Source organism: Neovison vison, chromosome 1, assembly GCF_020171115.1.
Source record: "Neovison vison isolate M4711 chromosome 1, ASM_NN_V1, whole genome shotgun sequence".
Lineage (NCBI taxonomy): Eukaryota > Metazoa > Chordata > Mammalia > Carnivora > Mustelidae > Neogale > Neogale vison.
The window spans coordinates 112,899,161-112,920,657 of record NC_058091.1 but is presented as its reverse complement, the minus strand read 5'-3'; the positions used below and the strand labels follow the sequence as shown (position 1 = coordinate 112,920,657).

Below are 21,497 nucleotides of genomic sequence, written 5' to 3'. Positions count from 1 at the left end.
TGTCTTAAGTATAAAAGCTACTGAAGGGCAAAATGGGAAGTGACCATGACTTAAGTATAATTTATAATATGAAATTCAGTTTATATTTAAGTCAAATATTCTTTTTTTTTTCAGTGAGACCTCTGAGTTTGCAGAAAATATCCACAAATAAATGCTTCTAATAACTTTAACTTTAAAAAATAAGTATAATAAAGCTTCCCTATATTGTACTATACTTTTCTATACCTTTCTGCCTCTCTGAAAAAGATCTTGAGATGCTATGCCTAGTCAATCAGATTCCTCTTCCTTTGTGAACAAAACCACAGCAATCTTATTCATGTTGTCCTCACTACACATTCTGCTTAAGGTATGCTCAGCTCAACCCCTCATAAACCAGGGTTTACAGATGGTTCAAAATATGTTATTCATGCATATAATAATTCACCTGAGAAAGTATTTTAGGTAGCTTAAATAAAATATATGCATACAAAAGCCAGTAATACATAGATGAAAAATAATAAGCCAAATACAATGTTTATTTTTTTTAAAAAATCACAATGAAGCAGGCCAAAATACCTTCCTAAATTGAGCTGTAAATTTAGTTCTGAGCTTCCTGATAGTTGAAATAAAAAGGAGAAGTTACAAAATTTCAATTCAGGGGAAACCAAACTTCTGCTAATACTAAACTCTAAAGGAAATTTCCCTTAGGGACTGTGTCCCAAAACAAGATGAGGAGGGAAGACTAGTGTGCCCGTCACTAGTGTTTTCTGGAATTTTCTCCCTATTCCTCCCTATGCGTATGAAAATGTCTTGCCATAAATACATCCCACATTGAAGAGTCTGCATGGTCAGGTTCAAGAAATCAGAAAAACTACACGTTTTGTAAAAGAGTTAGAGGGATCTGATGTTGTAGATCACAAAAGGAATTTTCCCTCATCTATGTCAGAATCAGAAAGAAAAATGAGTGAACTGTTTTTCTGTTTCCTCTATGTAGATACTATTCACTATTCCTAATAACATCATTTTCAAATGAGTAGATTGGATTCAGTGAATTAGAGAGAAGTCAAATGGAAGTCTGATTTATCCAAGACACACAGAAATTCAGAGGCATATCAGTGATCTGAATCCAAAAGATATGAATCAAGTTATTCATTATACTCATTGATAAAGCAATCTTATACGACAGCATTTAAATGTAAAAACACAGAAAAAAAATCATATTGTCATTAGTCATATTACCACAGATCATGTGATACAGATTATAAAAGACATTATGTCTCTGTATTTTAAAAAAATTATCTTTACTAATGCTAAAACTACCCCCAAAGTCACAGCTTCTGTAGTAAACATTTAAATGTATGTTAAAACTGGCAGCTCTCTAAGAGTGACAGCTCTCTTGCTCCATATTGAACAACTGATGAAGAAATCATTGATGAAAAACTTTGAAAATATCATTTAGTGAATGAAATATCATCATGTTGAGGTCAGGAATATTACCTTATTGATAAAATATTCATTTCCTGTAATAAATGGTTTGGAGTCATCAATTATCAGGAAACTATCAAACACTGGTTTTGACTTAAATATATTTAATAAGTCATGTTTATTGGATTCATATTGATCAATTCTTCCACAATTTTCACTCAGAAAATGAAATCTGTGCAGTTAATTAGTTGAAAATAACAACTGCTGGTTCAATTAAATTTAGCAAATTTCACATTCTAGTTTTACCATATGTACATTTGTTTGAAGTAATAATTCAACTTCTGTACTAGATTGCACATTTTGGAACAAAGTAAACAAATTACATTATGACATGGAAATATCTCTAAAAATACACATTTGATTTCCTCTTGGAAAATTAAGCACGAATGGCTTAAGTGAATCCCTAATAAACGACCGCAAAAATTACTTGATTACATGGGTATAAATTTGACTCAGCCATTAATAACTTTTACATAAAACTACGCACATTGGCAGTCATAGGATACATTAAATTTCTCTCCTAAAACATTACCCATTAAAAAAAGGATGAAGAAGAAGATAGAGGGAGAGAGACAGAAAAGAAAAAAAAGAAAGGAAAAGCTTGGGAGTGCTACTTTGCTCTAGAATTAAGAAGCCATGGTTTTATTCATATCTAAGTTGTGGGAAAACTGATCATATCTAAGTTGTGGGATCAAAAAATATTTCAAGTTGGAAGAATGTGTAGTCAGAGGAAATACCGCTGGGCGGCTAGTAAGTAGGTACCTTCGTCCTTGCCTGTAGAAAAGCAGAGAAGTATATACACATTTAAGGCTGCTGTGCACTTGGCACAACGTCTCACAAAATCTTAACAAATGCTATCTTGGTTGGGTCTCATTGCACTTTGATGATCCATGCAGAGTTGGGGATATTGTCTTTTCACAACAGAGTTAGTCATTATGAGATGTGCTCAAGGTCAATCCACAATCTGGATCTTCTGACAGAATATAGGCAGGGAGTCTATGCCTAAAACATGACAGCTATTTGAAATACAAATAAGTATGATTTGACGTTAATTAATGCAAATACGTGTTACTACAAACTGTTTCAGTCATGGTGTAGTCCGCTTTCAATAAAGAGCTCAATAAAGTGTATGTGATGGGCAATAACAACAGCTAACTAACCCTATTCATATCAAATAAACAACTATAGAGCGACTATTACTTGCAAAGTTCTGTGATTAACAGCTAGTCATGGATAGCTGGTGGTTTACTGAGGTCCTTTCTCTTTCTCCCCCTATATGTATGTATATAATTTTCTATTCAACTAGTTTACCCAACCTTCATTGAAGATAACGTGTGACTTTATTACAGAAATAAAGTTCACAATACAGAGGATTTGTATCTAAAACTACCTTTCCACTCTTGAACGCAATTTTCTTTCAGAAAGGAAAAAAAAAAAAAGTTGGCAGTGCCATGACCACCCGCGTTTTAGAGCAGGAGACCTCTATTCCAGATACCCGGTGTTCTGGCAAACTTATTTATACAAATGCATCAACCTCCGTGCTGTCTGGTTAGACACCTTAAAGCAATGTTCTAAAAGTAAGGGCCTTAATTTGCACCGTCGATAGTGCTACAACGTGTTTGTGCAGTTTTCCTTCACATAGAGGAACTTTCGCCACAAAAGGAGTTTAGAAGTTCAGGGTAGGGATTTAGGTGACCTACAAAAGTCGTACGTCCAGCGTCCCCATTTTCCTCAGCACCTTATAGTATTATACAGTAATTTAAGCACCAGACCTGCCTTGATAGCGTCTCACTTTGTGACACAACTCCAGCCGGACTTGACTTGCTCTGGGCGCCAGGATCAGGGTCGCACCGCAACGCTCAGAGAGGTTTGTTCCTAGTGGATCAGGGCGGGTGTGTTGCCGGAGTCGTGTTCCATTGGCTACACTCTCGGGGACCGGCCGGGTTTTCCGACACTTGATTGGATGGAACTTCCCCCTGTAGGCCAAGATCATTGGAGGGTGCGGGAGCCAGGGGGCGGGGCGGGTTCCCCAGGATTCTTGACCGAGCGCGCTCAGCTGCGGAGCAGGGCGCCGGGCGCCGTACTGGAGCTGGTTGGGAGGGCAGACCCGGAGGGAGGACGGGAGGGTCCCGGCGCGGAAGAGGTCTGGAAGAGGTAGAGCGGGGCCGGGGCTGGTCGCCGGCCGCCCGGAGGGCAGTCCTAGGTTCCCCGCGGTGGCGGCCGCTCCAAGACAGCATCTGTCAACGCTCTTCCTCAGTCCTCCTCCTTTGGCCGGGCCGGGCTCCGCTGGCGGCGGCTGGGAAGACGCGGGACCCACCGTGACGAGCCCATCAGCTGTCAGGCGAGCGGCGAAGCGACCCGAGGGCGGCGAGAGACACACAAAGAACGCGGTGAGCGGCGGCGGCGAAAGGGGGCGGCAGATTCGGGACGGCAACTCCCGGCCGCGCCCGCTCGTGCCGCCGCCGCCGGAGCTGGGTCTGAGGCCGCGGAGACAATGCGGCCGGGCTTCGGCCCCGCGCGCCTCAGAGTGCGGGCGCCTGCGCTCCCCTGGCCCCTATTTGACCGTCCCTCGCCTCGCCCAGCCCCCTCCCGGCTGGCTGGGCCCCCGCCCGGGGAAGGGGCGCCCCCTCGCTCCCGCAGCCGGGAAGGAAGTCCTTCCGCGGCCGCCGAGCCCGGCAACTTGCGAACGGGGAAAAGTTTGCGGCGCCTCCGCGGGGCGGCGCGGCGCCGCCCGCCCCTGGCGTTCGCGGTCACAGCCGGTGACTTTCTGGACTAGTCGTCAGTCCGGGCCGCGGCGCGCCAGGCGGCCACTGCGGGGAGGGCCAGAGTCCGTCCGAGGGCGCCCGCGCGCCCGGGGCTGCGGGTGAGTTGGCTTTTTGGGCGCGATGGGTTTAAGCTGTCTGGGGCACCTGGGTTTGGGGAAAAAGCAGGGGGAGTGCCTTTAATACTTTTTGGAGCAGGCGGGGAGAACAAATGTAAGTGCGATTGCTTAAGAGTCGCTGACATGCCGCTGGCTCGTGAACCGTATCGGTGGGAACCTTTTAGGAGCCGGGGCTACTGAGGGCCTGTGCAGGGTGGGGGTTGGGAGGTGGAAAGATAAGAAGGTCGCGCACCAGCCTTGCCAGTAACTGGCTCTGCGTGACCTTGGACAAGGGACTTAACCACTTAGCTCTCCTCATCCGTGATACAGGAGGCTAGAGCTACGTGATCTCTGGTGTCTTACCCTTTTTAAATACATCTCGGTTTGAGATTTTCCTTGGGCCTCAACGTGGTACAGGAGTTATGAACCAGTAGGCCAGGATATATTTACAGGCGCCTGGAGTCACCTTTCAGCCTACGGAGAAGTAACTAATAAGTCTGATCCTTTCAAACAGTAAATATTGGAAGGTTTGGAAGGTTTTTTTTTTTCAGTGAAAAATAACTACCCATTGTTTAAAAACACTTCTTTAAACTGATCTACTTGGCTGCAGCGTTTGGAGTAGTAGCAGCCGGGCTGGGGACAGAGAACCAAGCTTGAGGGTGAAGTGGCAGGTGCCTCCAGTGATCCCTTCATCCCTTCTGGATTCCGTTTAGGGGGAGAACAAGGCTTTTATTATACATAGGAGAGAGTAAACAGGGCAGGTGTTTTGTTGTAAGTTTTCTGTATTGCTTCTTTCTTCCGAAAACTTTTGTGTGGAGGGCAGTGGGGGAATGGCCTCTAACTTTTGACAAAGGGAAAGAAAATGACATTTATAACCGAAGTAAATCTTAAACTAATGTAAATCTTCCTTACAGGAACAGTAACAATGCAAGTACATCTTGATCTAATTTTAATGAAGGATTGAAAATAGCTGCTGTGTTCAGTATCACTGACGCCAAGATGGCTCACTTACATAATCTTCTTTGTTGGGATGTGTTAGTGACATGTATAATTTGGATAAATTATTAATGTTAAAGGTTTGGTCTGGGAATGGTTTTGGAATATTTTCATCACAGGTTGTGTTGCAACACAATGGAGTGTTAACTTTTGGTTATGATAATAACCTGCATTTTTTTTTTCACTGAAAAGTGAAATCAAGCATTTTCCCTAACCAAAACTCTTTCAACTATTAAATGTTTATTAATCTGTACTGAATACACGATAAGTTATTTTGTTCTCTCAATGATAAATTTTCCCAGTTTTTTCACTATTCATGAGCATGAAGAGTCAGGTGCTCCACTGGGATTTCTTTTCTCATGGAGCTTATAATAACAAAAGCTGATTTCTTTTAATGTAAGTGCATACATATACTCAGTAAATATTCGGTGGATAAAATACCCAGTGCTTAGATAAGAAATAATTTAAAATTCTTTTTACCCATCCTTAAAGAGAATTATCATGCTTTAGGGGGAAGAAAGAAGGTGTCAAAACTGGCAGAAAAACTGAGTTGAATTCCAGTTTCTATCCTGAAAGTTTATATTTTAAAATTAGGGATACAGATTTGGAAAGAGACAAAGATAACTGATAGGGTTTCCAGGAGAAAGATAGTAATATAGATTTAACATAATACATTTTATGACCTAGCTTTCTTTGAGGAACACAAACCTTTGAAAAGGTAGGTTTCTTAAATTATCAGTAGCTATTTGCATTGTGATTGAATGTCTAATTATAACCTAATCATAACCATTATATTTCACTTGAGTGATATCTGATTCTTAAACCCATTGTTAAAGTAACATGAAGTAAACCTTTCAGAGCAGTTGCTTGAAGGGAAGTATACCTTTTGAAATCAACTAAATCTGCAATGAGAAAATTACCTCTAATCTTACACCAAATATAAAATAAGTACTGGAAATAGCATCTTTCCAAGAAGGTCTTCACTCTAGACAAATGCTATGTGTGCAGAGGGATACTATGTGGACTACATCATATTTAAGATACTCTGGTTTTCCTAAGGGGTCTGTGTAATAGTCTATTTATTGACAAGGAAGGTAATCCCCAACATTTGTAAGCTTGGAAACTTTTGGAAAGCCTCTTGGCCTTATTTAAAAGTGACTACTCAACCTAAAACATAGCACTGATATTTGAACAATGAGCTGCCAGTAGAATGTGCATTCTCCTTATAGCAGATTTTCTGGCTGGGCAGCTTTGCAGGGGGTTAGAACCCTGAATCTGAGAATGTGGTCTTTAGACCACTTGTATCAGAATCTTCTGTAGCACCTGAAACTTCAGACCTCTGGATAACTTTCTACACTTGAAGAATCAGAATGTCTGTGAGCAGAATCTAGAGTCTGTATTCTTAACAAGCTCCTCCCAAAGTGAGACTCACACTAAATTTCGAGAATTAGTGTTAAGAGTTTTCTTGCCAGTGGTTAATTGCAACCGTTGCTTCCCCAGGAACATTTGAAAAGTATCCCTCCCCCCACCCCATTCTTACTGCTCTGATCATTTCCCCTCTGACACCAGAATTGGTGGCTTCATCTCTTAACTTTGGCCATGGAGCCCCTCACAAACGGCTTCTACAAGCAAACCAAAATACCATCTATAAGCAGAGTTAAGGCAGCTCTGGAACACAGGGCCAAGAGACCCCTTCTTCTATGAGATACTTCCACCACCCTCTCCTCCAGCTACTTCCTCATCAAGGAAGGAGATGAGGTTTCAGGAAGATAATTGGGAAAACACCCCAAGAGAAAAAACAGAACTAGAATGCTGGATGGAAAGCTATCCCCTCAACATAGTTTAACATTCATATTTGATGATTTGAGTTCTAAAGCTGATAATTTGACACTCAAGTGTGAGGCATAACCCAGGCCCCTTCCTGTATATTGGTAAAACTTTCATCTACAAAACTGTATAATGCTCCTGTTATCTCTGTATCCATAAAATCCCCAGCATTTCAGTATTTTCATGTTTACTGAAGAAAAAGAGAAGAGTTTAGGAGAGAAGTTCAAAGCATAGTCTAAGGAGTCCGCACACCTGATTTAATTCCTGGCTTAGCCCCTTACTACCTAGGTGACTTTTAGCTGCAACCTTGACCCTGTAAGCTTCAGTTTCCTTCCTTGGAAAATGAGAATAATAGTACCTGCCAAATGGAGTTGTTTTGAGAATTATATAATACACAAATTAGTGATAGATAATAATTATCAGTTACTATATACTCCATATCTGTACTTTTAATTTATTATAGTAACTTTTTAATTTCTTTTTTAGCCCTGGAGAGTTGCTGTAGAAGAGGGATAAGAGAGGAAGACAACGCAGGAGGAGATAAGTCACTCTGGACACAGGGAAGGTCACACCACTAAATAATAATTGTTGAGCAGAGGGGAAAGGGACAAGGGAAGGATGCAGACTGCAGCCCTACTAATAACCTAGGCTTCTTCATGTGTCACCCTGGTTCAGGTGCTATCTTCTCTACCCTCCTCCCTTTTCATACCACTTGATATACTATTTTTTGATTCACTTTGAGAAACACTGATTAAGTAGTCTTCCTCAAAATGTTAATCCTGGTTTTGGATTTTAGTACCTGGATCCTCAACTTTGCAGTAGCTTAGGGCTGGCAGTTTTCTCTCCTCTTGACATCTAGCCTTTGGAGTTATTGAAGAGAAGAGATTTCTGTCTCTAACCCCAAAGAAATCCAGAATCTAACTCCAAGTTTGCCTTTTCAGAGAAGTGTATGCCATCAAGATATGGCGATGTGATGAGAGAGGCCACTGCCCTCTGACTTTGAAAAATACCTTTACTTTCCAGAGCTCTTCTACTTTTCAAAGTACTTTGTCTCTTATTAGCTCACTTTTCCCTTGCAGTCCTATAAAATATCAACATTAGTAGACAGACCCCTATGAGGCCTGTCAAATCTTTCTCTTCTCCCTACCAACATTCTCTTGCAAACCTATTACAAGGCTAGTCTTTGCTATCTTCACAACATTTTTCTTGAAATCAAAAGACTTCCATCACTTTCTATATGTCCCCATGTCATATTGAACCTCCTCTGCCTGATTTATATGATGGCCTTAAAAATAGTGTCCCATCCTACTCTAAATATATTCTTTCCATAATTTCTGCAGTATGGCCTACTTACTTACCCCTGGGCCTAATCCCATATTGCTTGCCTCATCAGGAGAGAGACATCAGTGATGACTCCTTTTGAGCCACCTAGATTCTACCCATTCTTCAATTTCCAACTTCTCCTTGGAGCCATCCCAGATCATCAGTTCCTTAAAATTCCACCTTGCTCTGAACTCCAGTGGTAGCCATGGCTATTTGGTCAATTATAACCTGGTCTTAAAGTCCTAAGGGAAAAAAGTATAGCATAAATCTGATATAGAGAAGAAAGTACTAGACTAAAAAGTTTTCTTAAAGACCTGATGTCTACTAAGAGCCGTGGGAGGAAAGCCAACTTGCTCTACCTTTGTGGTTCTATATTTTCTGAGCTGTGAATGTAGAAAGGTTTGGGTCAGATGATGATGGTGGTCCCTTCTCATTCTGAGGTTCTGAGACAACTGGCATTCCCTGTGTGGGATGGGATTCTTACTGAGTTCTTGGATTAAAATGTCAGAAATGGACACTCAGTGTCTTTGGGACTTGTTCTGTCCCACAGATCTCTAATGCTAAACTTGGCAGTTTTTGAATGCCGTGTACCTTTTTTACCTTGCCTTTTAACCGTAAGCATTCACGGAAGGCTAGTAGGGGTGAATTAGGTAGCAGGATGATGCATTACAGATAATAAAGAGTTATCTTGTGACTGACTTCCGATGATGGAATAAATAGTGTCAGCAATTAGATAATCCTTAAACAATAGCATTTAAAATTTTGCATGTTATCTTCATTGGATAGTGCTATATGTTAAATAAAGTTATATTTTCTTTTAATCATTTCATAAATGGAAACACATTAAAACAGTCAAACTCTAGGATAGACACTAAATGACTTTCCATAGTAATCGGGTTAGTGACATGTAAACTTGCGTCTGTATGTATATATATCACATGTGCTTTATACTTAAATTAAGAAGGGTATCCCTAAATTTTGAGGTGCTATTATACATTGACCAGATTTAAGAAGAATATCTCTTTAAAATGTGTTGACATTTAATTGACCTTTGAAAGTTCATTCTGTTAATCATACTCAAAGTGCTAAAGCTATGGTTGACTGCTCTGGTGTTTTTACATTCAGTCGTGCTTAGCATATAAATTCTTCAGCATAATTGCTACTTATTTAGCAAGAGTTTCCTTTCTTCTCTGAAAATATGAGTTGTGTTTTATTTTTGCATCTTTTCTTTTTTTTTAAACTTTGCTTCAGGCTGGATGGTGTTAGAGGTTTGAATTGAAATGCTTTCCTGTCATTAGTTGTATGGGGTGTGGCTTCTTAATATACGAGTAATGGAAATTTCTTGCTTAGTGGAAGTCTACTTCCAAAAGTTCGAGGTATGCTGCTAAAATTTAGAGTCACTTAGCACCTCAACACTATGTATTTTTAATGTAATAAACTTCTGAAAATCTTCCACTTCCATTTGTGTAGATGAAAACTATCAATACTAGTACTAATTATTAAACAAGGATTCAAAGGATTTGTTTTCATAGTAAACTCTAATTTTATTCCTTGAATTGCTATGAGTGGAATTTAATTTTTCTATAAATGATGTACATGTTTTTAAAAAGTCAAATCTGTTTCTTTTTTAAAGCTTAACATTTTATTACTATCACCTAGAGAACATCTGCTGAATTGTTTAAAAATTTCTGGGTATTCAATTTATGAAATCAGTCTATGGAAATAATTTTTAATATGGTTAGCTGTCTTACAGTCTTCTAAATTAATATTCCTGGTGATCATAGAAAAGTAGCTAGCTTTTGCTAAATGTCAATAGAAAAATAAAAGCATATAATTTCTGATTTTTTGCTAATTTATCTTTGAGACTCCAGGCATATTTTTTCAAAATATTTTTATCTTAAAAGCAGCTTTTAAAGAGAGAAGATAAAGTTTAAACCAGAGTTTCTTATTTTTATGAGGTCATTTTATACCTTTCACATATGTAGCTCCATCTTTGCAGTATATCTTGTTCCCTGGTTGGAATAAGTTTTAATCTTGCTATATCTTTTATTTATTCACATATTATAAGCATGTTAAACAGTCTCATCTCATGAAACTGACCTTATTTTCTCATTAATGTCTCTTCTTCCATATTGTGCTTTTTTTCTGCCTTTTTCTGTTTCGAGTTTTACAACTTACAGCTGTCCTTTTCATCCCATTATACCCCCACCTCCAAGGGAAAATAAGTTCTTTTGCCTTAGTCCAAACATTTAACTTGAAACTTTGTCCTTTTTTACAATGTACAATGAAGCCTCTTAAATAATATTATCTAAATAATACATAAAAATTTCAAATGACTACAATGCTGAATAGTCAGATACGGGATATCCTAGACTAATGGTGAACTCTCACACTTCCATTTTGTAAACTGGTTTCAACACATAGATTTATTTCTTCCTTGATAATATAAGTATCTCAAGACCAGGCTAGAATTGCCTCAGTACAAAATGTTTAGATAAAGCCTGGTTCCTTGGGTAAGCTCTCTTAGTAATTCAACTGGATTGATGACACATACAAAATCAAGATATTTATTCTTTTCTGTTTGAAGTCTGTTTTACCATCATAAAAATTTTTTTGTCATTTGAATCCATATATATGTATTCACAGATAATTTATTTTCATTTTATTTAATAAATTTTTATATCATTCTTTCATTTACCACTGTTCTAAACACTTTACAAGTATTAGTTTCTTTAATTATCTTGACTCTATAGTTATGGTTATTACTATATAATTAGAGTCATTATCTTTGTGCAATTAAGAGAACAGAGTTTTATTTTGTGGTAGGCCTTAAGTGAGGGGAGACTGATGAGTGTAGGCAGAGTGGATAACTTAAAAGTAGTGCAAAGAATCAACAAAAAAAAGTGCAAGAGTTTTGGGAAGATGAGTCTGCATGGAAAGGGTCAGCCAAAATTAGAGAAGACCCTCCACAGTCCTAGGAAGTGATCATTGCATCAGAAGTGACCATTGCCATGGGTTTCAGCTGCATGGTGAGGTGGGCTGTACTGCCTCATTGTGATTCGTGTGGACATGAATGCCTTCCCTCATCCTAGCATTTCTCAGGACAAGTTTCTTTTTTCCTACAGAGTTTGGCTTTTCTCTTAGCTCTAAGTTTAGGCATTGCAAATATAAACAATTGTTTTGTTTTTGTGTTGTTTTTTTTTTTCCCCCAGCCTTAACCCCAGCCCAGTCCATTTACTCTTCTTGCCCTAATTTGTGCATTACTTTGAAAATACTATTCAGTAGGTTTACGTATGTGTGTGTTGTATGAAGTTTAGGGACTGATGTTAAGTAGTGAGATAAAAGGACAAAGTTATCTTTTCTGTTGAAATTGGAGATGGAAGAAGAGGAGAGAACAGCTGAATATAAGAAAGGAGAGAGACATCATGGAAAAGAAGAGATATGTGGAGGAAAAAAAGATGGTGAAAAAATGAAGAAAGAGAATTACTGATTTGCTTTACACCCACACCTCCTCCCCAACTTCACAGTAACAGAGGCAGTTTTTCTCTCTTTTGCCTGACATGAGGTTCACCAGGAAGTTATGCGCCGTGGGAGTGGAAAATTTCTCCCTTTTGCATTTTGAGACTTGGGTGTGCTGCTTTGAGATGCCACTGGTATCTAAGTAATATTTGTTTATACTGGATATTTTTCTCTGTAGCCTTTGTGGATAGGGCTTAGAATACAAACAATACTGTTAGCAGAACTGTAGGTACTCGATTGCTATGTTTATTTTATTAGTTAAAAAACTGCCGGAGCCCTAGGACTTCTGAGCACATTTTAAAAAAATACCAGAGACAATTTCAAGAAGTGCTTTGGAAAGAAAAAATAAGAAAAGTTAGGAGTTTCAGGCTCTAAAATGCCAACCAGTTTTGGTAGGTTTCTTTTAAATCAATGTCTTCAAAAACTCTAAGTTAGGATAGTTTCATTACTTATTTTTTAAAGTGAGTTAAAATTATTCTTCTGTATATAAATCTTGATAGATAACATGGGTGAAAAAAAAGTGTGGCACTTTTGTTGCACAGAATATAAAACTAAGGTTAATTCTTCAGGGAATTTAGGATTTTCTGGATGCTGCTTAAATCATCTCTAATGACTTTACTTGGTCAGATGACAGGTCCAAAAGTATTTCTTACTGATTTATAATTGTATTGGGACAGAATCACTGAAATTGTGATGTTCCCAGAAAATCTAAAATATGGTCACTTTTATCCTTAAATTTTCTGAAGATTCAATTTATAGTCCCCTGAAGTCTCTTTCTTTATCCTGTTCTCAGTAGAAAGTTAATATTATTTAGTAGCATTTATGAAAAACACCTAGTTTAAAAACTATTGAACAAATCAAATGATAAAAGTATTGATTTGAAGAAATTAATTAATTAATTTTTTTTTTAAAGATTTTTATTTATTTATTTGACAGAGAGAAATCACAAGTAGATGGAGAGGCAGGCAGAGAGAGAGAGGGAAGCAGGCTCCCCGCTGAGCAGAGACCCCGATGCGGGACTTGATCCCAGGACCCTGAGATCATGACCTGAGCCGAAGGCAGCGGCTTAACCCACTGAGCCACCCAGGCGCCCCGAAATTAATTTATTTTTAAATGGTTATTCATGTCTCAGGTAGAGGGCTCTGGTCTTAATAGGTTTGATTCGATCCCCGTTGGTAAAACAAAGTCAAGATTCTTTTTTTTTTTCCCCTCAGCCATTGCATGGCAGTAATGTATTATTTAGACATTTCAAGAATCACTAACAAATTACCCTTTTGGAATAGAAATGGTGAAAGGGTACTCTTCTTTCTCATTTATTCTTTTTCATTTTATCCTTTCCTATTCACGGAAATTTTTACTTTATTCCACTGTTCATCAAAAGTTTCCCATTTGAACATCCTAGATTACTACCATACTAAGTTTCCCTAAAACTAGGCAGAAACAGAACCTGACCCTTTAGACGCTAATGGAAACCATCCCATGTTTTCTCAGATTCTCCTCCCCAGATGCAAGAGGAACAAAACAGTAGTGTGTGGTTTGTCATTGTTGCTTCTGTGGCTGTCCTGTTTGGTTGACCTAAGCTTTTTTGCCTCCATTCTTAATGCTGAAATCTACAAATGAAATTAGGGCCAGTCACACTGTATTTCCCTCATCAGCTATCCCTAGTGGTTCAAATTTAGCACAAATCTTCTGTGAGCACATATTAATTAGGCTAATAGGATAGGATGAAATGATAACTTGAGTTTTTCAATAACTATATTTTGAGTTGAAGTGTGGTTTTATCTTACGAGTTTGCAGTTATTTTGTTGGAAATCTAGAAAATCCTCATGTGAGCAACTAAGCTACTGATAGCCCCAAACAGTATAAGTTAAACATTAATTTGCTGTAAACTGCTGAAAGTGTCTTTGATTTTGAGATGCAGTGAGCTATTTCAAATTAAGTTGCCATTTCTAAGTGGAATGGTGTGGAGGTCTTGCAGCCTGATTTCAAAGTTGGACTCTGAATAAGAATTTTTTTTTGTTTCTGCTTTCTATACTGTGTCACTGTCACAGGCATAAGGTAGATGAGCCTCTATTCGTTTGCTCTTTATAACCAATTCCCATGCCAGACAGTATTGGAGATAATTAAGTTCTTCTATAGAAAACTTCATAAGTCAGCTACTGACTACTGTGTCTGTAAATATACTCTCAAACTGTTTTGTAGTCCTATTTTTAAAAAAATGTGTGGGTGTGGGAAGTGATGGTGAATGAAGTCAGGGTAATTGGTTCTGCTTTGTATTAAGAAAAATCACACTAGTTAAAGGAAGTCGGCTTCCATGATTTGTATATGCTTAATTTTTAAAAATTCTTCTAACCCTTTCCCATTTCGGTTCCTACCCCTACCTCATAAATTAAAGCAATGAAAGAATTAGAGTCATAGGATTTTATAGCTGGAAGGATTTTAGAGAGAATCTGATTAACTCTCTTATTACACTTGAGGAAATTGATGTTCAGTGAGGTCAAATGAGATCATGTAGCTGTTTAAAAGCCCAAATGACATTAGTAGTTTATTTCCATTAGTAAACCCTGTTCTGATTAATCTCCCTTAACATGTTTATAATCAGAAAGAAATAATAAGTAAAAATAACTAACTTGTACATGGTACTTTCTCAAACATATCTGTCACTTATCAGAAGAGCTCTAAAGGTATAGGTACTTTAGTTCCCATCCACAGAGCAAAAGGGCTTAGCAGTGTTCAGAGATCTATCCATGCCAGTCTCTTTTCAAGGGCCCAGAGCTCCCTGTCTTCCCACCTTGGTGGAAGCCTCAGCTGGTCTCAAGGTAGTTCTCATATCTTTGTACTATAGCTTTGACTCTAAACTTGCTCTAATTATTAACTTTTGTCTATTTGATCACTTTTAAAGAGGAAAAAAATTTTAAAGAGCTATGAGCTTATAAATTTGCAAAAGAAGAATGCTGGATAATTGTAAATAAGGTGTGTTTTAATAATCTCTTTGTCAACATTCTAAAAATACAGCCACTATATTTTGAGTACCTTACTACCTATAAAGCACATGATGGGCTGCTGCAGTAGACACAATAGTGATTGAGGCAGAATGATGGCTTTCAGAGAAGAGGCTCGTGCAATTGTCTCCCCTTTCAAAGATATACCTAGATCGAGAACTATGCTTGAGAAATGTCTGATACTGTCTGTATTACTCTTGAGATAAGAAAGCTGCTACAGTTGACCCTAGAACAATGTGGGAGTCGGGGCACCAGAACCCTGCACAGTCAGAACTCTGTGTACAACCTGTGACTCTCCAGTAGCCTGTTGATCGCAAGTCTTTACTGATAATACAAACAGGTAGTTGACACATATTTTGCTTGTATTATATAGTGTATTCTTACAATAAAGTAAGCTAGAGGAGAAAATTATTAAGAAAATCATAAAGAAAATATATTTATAATACTGTGCTGTATTTATCAAAAACAGTCATAGGTAAGTGGACTCTTGCTGCTCATACCTATGTTATTTAAGGGTCAGCTGTAATTCTTGTGTCTAAAATGGGTCAATTTCTTATGATTATTTGTATTCAAGTATTCACATTCAAGAAAACTTGTAAAATATAGAAAAGTAGAAAAAAATCATATGTATATTCTGTCTCTTACCATGGTAATATTTGTATCATACATACAGTTTTTTTTTTTTTGCTTTTCTTTTACCTGATGGTCATATCATTGCATAGCTTTGTAAAAATGTTTTAATGATTACATAATTTCAGAAAGAGTAAGTTTCTATGTATGTCACTAATATGGCTATTCTATGGCAATTAGAGATAGCTACTATTTTACAAAAATGGTTAATCAAAGTCTTTAACCTGGGCTACTACTCAGAAATACTTTCTAAAACTATTTGGAAAAAATAAGGAACCAAGTAACAGATTATTTTCAGTTCTTTCTTTAAGAGCATCAGAATCATTCTGTTTGCTTAAAATGTCCATGGTGCAGTTGACCTACATGAGAAATGGATTTTTTCAAATTGTGAAATTTATGAACAGAAATATTTTTAAGATGCAGTTTCCATTATAGAATTTTGTTCATCTGAAATAATTTCTCATTACTGTGAAGGTATAGTACTAATCATGTTGAATTTTTGCCATCTGGGGAATTTAATCTGACAGCTTTGATTAAAAAAAGAAAAAAACAAAGACTTCTGAATTCTGCCGTGGGATTATTACAATGAAATTTATATTAAATTCACCTAATGGCCCTCTCGAAATATGATCTTATATTTCAGTAGGGCTAGGAGGGTAGTCCTAGGTGAGAGTTACTCTTTGTGAAGAATCTAATGGAACCCTGAGGTGGGGAAGAGCTGAGCCAGCAGGTTGTCAGAGGGATGCAGCCTGGGAACTGCTGACAGTTATGTGCCTGAGGGAAGGGAAGGAGATGAGAGGAGAGGAGTTGGATGGAAAGTCCCTTATTAGCCTGAAGGCTAGGATGCCCTGACCCTTGGAATCCCCCTCCCTGGTGGGAAAGCCAGCCAGAGTGGGAGGGTAAAGGCTGGGGCTGATGAGGGAGTAGGCTACTAACAACCCGAAAACTCTGATAAGCTTAGAGAGTTCCTTTCTGGGGAACCCTGGCCTAGATTGTAAATCAGTATTATTTTAAGGAAGAGTTTGGCTAATGAGTAAATACATGTCAGTTGAAATGGATGACTTAATGAATTATCACCAAACAGTCTGGATATTTGTTTCTACTCTTAAAAGTTTTTTCATTTAATTTTTTATACCCAATTTATCATTTGAACACAATTTTTATTGAATTTTCATTAACTATCTCATATTTATTCAAACCAACGCCTTCCCCAATACCACAAATGATTCAGAAGAGCTCACAGTACAAAAAAACATCAGAATAGGAAAGTGAGTATATGATTCCAGCTCTCAAGCCTAGTGTTCCCATCTGCATGATGATGATGATAGTAAATGTTTCATCATACGATGGCAGGAATAAGATGAGATCGTGCATAAACATTGCTTGGCATACAAAAAAAAAAAAAAAAGATAACATTAAAGTGAAGGCTATAAACTTGATACACACAATTTATCAGGCTAATTCCCTATTTCTCACTACCATTTTATTAGAGAATGTTAATTGAACAAAAAATGCTTATTTTAATTTCTAAAGTAGAAGATTTTAGTCTTTGTAAGTCTCAGTTCTTTACTATACAAGAAAATGCTTTTCTTCCTAGAATTTGGGTTTCTTAATCTTCCACATACACACAATCCATGGGAAAATGTTCCTAGTAAATTTCTGCAGCCTTCATCCGTTTTCAATAGGCAACAAACAGGACTATATTTTTTTTAAGATTTTATTTATTAGAGAGAGATCACAAGTGGGGAGGGACAGTAGGGAGAGGGAGAAGTAGACTCCCTGCTGAGCAGGGATCCTGATATGGGGCTTGATCCCAAAACCCTGGGATCATGACCTGAGCTAAAGGCAGATGCTTAACCAACTGAGCCACCCAGGTGCCCCTGAATTTCTATTAATTTCCAAAAAAAGCAAGGAAAAGTTCATCATCATTGTCATTAGTAAGAAATATAATGAGAATTAGAAACCTTTGAATTAGGCTAACAACAATGTGAATCACTAAGTGTAAAGTATAAATAAAAGAAGGTGAAGATGAATTTTGAAGGGCAGAATTTTGTTTGTGCATTTATTTTACTTCTAGTCCAGAATCACTTCTATGTATATGCTTTGTACAAAAGGAAACAGAAACTGCTTGTTTCTTGTCTTAGATGGGTATTCTGAAATAAGGGACAGAGTCCAAACAACAATACTGTTGATGCAGCCTGGGACCTTGGCCCCCAGAGAAATAGTAGGTGAAAGGATGCAGAGCAGAGCCTGGCCACGAGGCCCTGTGCTGACCTGAAGCACCCATTCCTTGGGTGCTGCTGTAAACATTCGGAGACCAGAACAGGTGGAGGTTAGGTGAAGGAGAAAGGTGGAACCAGAGAGAGAAGCCTCACTCTAGAGAGGTAGGGTCAACTACATGTACCTTTGCATTTCCGTGGCCAAGGGAGAGTTCTAGTATAAATAAATAAGTTGATAAGTAAAGTAATTGTAACTCCCACCACCTGTTGATAAGTGCCTGAAACCTCAACATTCAAGAATGGGCCATTTAATTTAAAAAGTCTGATATCTCAAAATCCAGAGAATTGTGTGTATAAGTGGGAGGAGGTGAGGGGGCTTGAGTAGCTATACTATTTTAACCTGTTTTTAGTTACACATTGTTTAGGAAAATACATAATTATAGAATCATTAAGAGGATTCAAGACTGAATGGTTCAGGGTAGCTAAGAAAAAAATTTAAACTTTAATTGAGACCAGTCCTCAACTGTCCACCACCAGAAGGAATTAATCCTTCAAAGAGTTAAAACCAGTATAAGGAAGATTATAAAAAGTGATTAGGATATAGACCTCCAGAGCTACACTTTTGGGTGGAGAGAATTTTGCGAACCTTATCTAACAGGGCTCGAGCAGCAAGCATTTCTATGGTTTTGAATTAACAGTGTTTTTTACAAATATTTCCAGGGTTATATAAGACAATATATATAGGATCTGATGTATTGGGCACAAATGAGTCTTATTCTGCCATATTTGGGTTGTTTTTTTTTTAATAATTTTTTTATTTTTTTATAAACATATAATGTATTACTAGCCCCAGGGGTACAGGTCTGTGAATCACCAAGTTTACAGACTTCACAGCATGCCATATTTGTTTTTAATTCATGATTTTTTAAATGGACTTACTGGTGCTGTTTCTCAAATAGTGGCAAGAATTTTTTTTTTTAAAGATTTTATTTATTTATTTATTTGAGAGAGAGAGACAGTGAGAGAGAGCACGAGCGAGGAGAAGGTCAGAGAGCGAAGCAGACTCCCCATGGAGCTGGGAGCCTGATGTGGGACTCGATCCCGGGACTCCAGGATCACGCCCTGAGCCGAAGGCAGTCGTCCAACCAACTGAGCCACCCAGGCGTCCCAGTGGCAAGAATTTTTAGCCTCAAGCAAATCTATTTGGTTTCATCTTTCTAGATTAGTAGTTCTCTGCCAGGAACATATAGCAAAATCATTTGATAGATTTTGCAAAATGCACACACTCAGCACCCTCCCCTTCTGAATGAGAATTGCAAAATGGATGGGGCAAGAGGCAACCTAGGTATGTGGGGTTAAAAGAAACTGTCTTGATAATTCCGTTACCACCTTCTCGTTTTGAGAATTGCTGTTCTAAATGGAACCGATATTGCTCAATTACCAGGAAACAAGCAAATAGTTTCAATAATATTGAGTTCACTTAAACTGGCAAAATTGTTCAGCACCTTGTTGGGGTAAATCTGCTTCATCTTCCACACAGATTTCATCTAACTTGGCTAAAAAGGAAGCCTGTATATACAGGCAGTGACGTGTACTATATTGATGGTTGTTAAATACCCTGACATTGATGCACCCTTGTAACTAAGATTTTACCATCGTCTGTGCTTTGCAGATTTTTTTATGTTTATTCATAGAGCTCTGAGCAAAAGGCTGGATATTCAAAGCTGTGCTAAGGCTTAAGACTTCTTTCACATGTTCATTCAGTTGTTACTTGAGGTTGTTTGCGCAATTTGTACCAGTCACTTACTGTTTTTAATTTTAAGTGGTAAGATTCCAAGACAAGTAGGGGATCGGTCACTTTAAGAAAAATTTATGGAGGTAAAAATATTTTCTTTTGGTAAATAGTTACTGCTATATAATGTCTTCACGGGGTGTAAGACTTGGTATTTAACTGTTTTAATTACAGAGTACCGTGCCTATATGTGACTAACTTAAAAGAAGTGGGTGTCTTGGTGAGAAGTTCACAAGGTTTAGCTGTAGCTGAGTTTGGTGAGCTGACTGGAGCTCTAGTCAGCAATGGTATATGAGAATGCTAAGTACTAAGAATGTCAGGAATGTAGAATTGCACAGCGCTGATAAAGTTTGCTTTGTTCCACTATGTGACTTGACCCATTGAGAAAACGTGGTTCCCTAGGAAGTTTTAATAGTTCTGAGTCCTTAGTTAATAAAGGAAAAGGCCTCAACATAATTCAGCTTGTTTTCACCTGCTGCCTCAAAGATTAATGTTCTTAACCTTAATGGGATAGAGTTACCCTTTGCTTTGAAAAAGTAATTTAGGGAGCTCTTCACATTTGTTAGTTTCAGTAAACATGACACTGTTTGTGTGGATTTGGTTTTGGTTTTGGGTTTGGTGTCACAAACTGCTAAACTTGTGCAACCTGAGAACCTTATGGTTACTTCTTCTGAAAAGTCTTGGGGAAAGGCACACCCAGTGCTCTGTATCAACTTAATCTTTCCCTAGACTAGGAAGCATTTTAAATTCCTTCTGGAGAGTAGTGACTGATAGAGCTTAGCCTTCAGTTTTCCTCATTTATTTTCTTAAGAGAATGGGAGTGGAATTCAAAACATTCAAATTTGGAGTTAATGTGCGTCACTCTGTTACGAGTGATAGGTTCTGTGTTTTTCCAGTGGGGAACTTTGATCCACACAGTGATGTATGCCTGTTATAGACCTCGTTATTTCTTTCTGTTTTCCCCCTGATTGTTGCATATGCTTTCAAAAACCATCTGACGATACAAGTTGTCTCTGGGAGCAGATTTCAGAGCAAAAGTGGTATTATGAAAGCACGTAAGTCTTTTTTATCAGAACTTACAATGTTTGAAATAGACCTTTTATATTTTCATTGAGAGTCTAAGTTCACTTAAATTTAGTATTTAATGTTAATGTGCACTTTATGTTATTAACATAATTTAATTTCTGTGTTTGGTCCTTTTCACTCAAAGAAGGATTTTAATTGCATAATACATATCGGAGCCCTATTAAGTAATCCTGCCTTGTTTGTTTCTTAGCTAACAATAATGGATGAAAGCAATTTGCATACATTGTCTTAGTCTATCACAAAATCCTACAGGAACTTGGTAAATGAATAACAGACATGAGCTTTTTGTTTTGATTTTTTGAGACATTTTCTAGAATATTTCTGTGTTAGAATGAGAATTTGTAATGTACAAAATTTCTGCTTGTACATCTTAGAAACACCTGCTAGGGGCCAGTCTTTAGGTGAACCAAGCAGAAAGAAGGTATATCCCTTCTGACAGTGAGCGACTGTAAACATCCTCGACTGGAAGCTGTGAAGCCACAGATGGGCTTTCAGTCGGATGTTTGCAGCTGCCTACTGCCTCAGACTTCAAGGAGCTACTTTAGGAGCAATTATCTTGTTAACTAAAACTGAATACCTCGCTTTTCCTTTTGACTCATTTTCACAAAGCTTGGGTTAAAATCATATAAATTAAGTGACTTTTAAACCCTCTCTTTGCATCTCTAGAGGACTACAGGAGGGCAGGAGGAGAGGTGCTCTGTGTGTGTATAGAATTTGCTATATCAAAAAAGAAAGCAAAAAAGAAGAGAAAAGAAAAGGAGGCAAAGTATCCCCTGAGA

The 21,497-nt window shown here is 38.0% G+C and overlaps 1 protein-coding gene across 1 annotated transcript in view; it reads left to right on the top strand.

Moving 5' to 3' along the window:
- Window positions 1–3,958: 3,958 nt before the first annotated feature.
- LOC122903125 (putative uncharacterized protein encoded by LINC00472) overlaps window positions 3,959–21,497 on the top strand; it is an 80,559-nt gene continuing 63,020 nt past the window's right edge. The window contains 2 exon segments of the mRNA XM_044243679.1: window positions 3,959–4,075; window positions 4,077–4,327. Of these exon segments, the coding sequence (XP_044099614.1) occupies window positions 3,959–4,075; window positions 4,077–4,327 (368 nt within the window).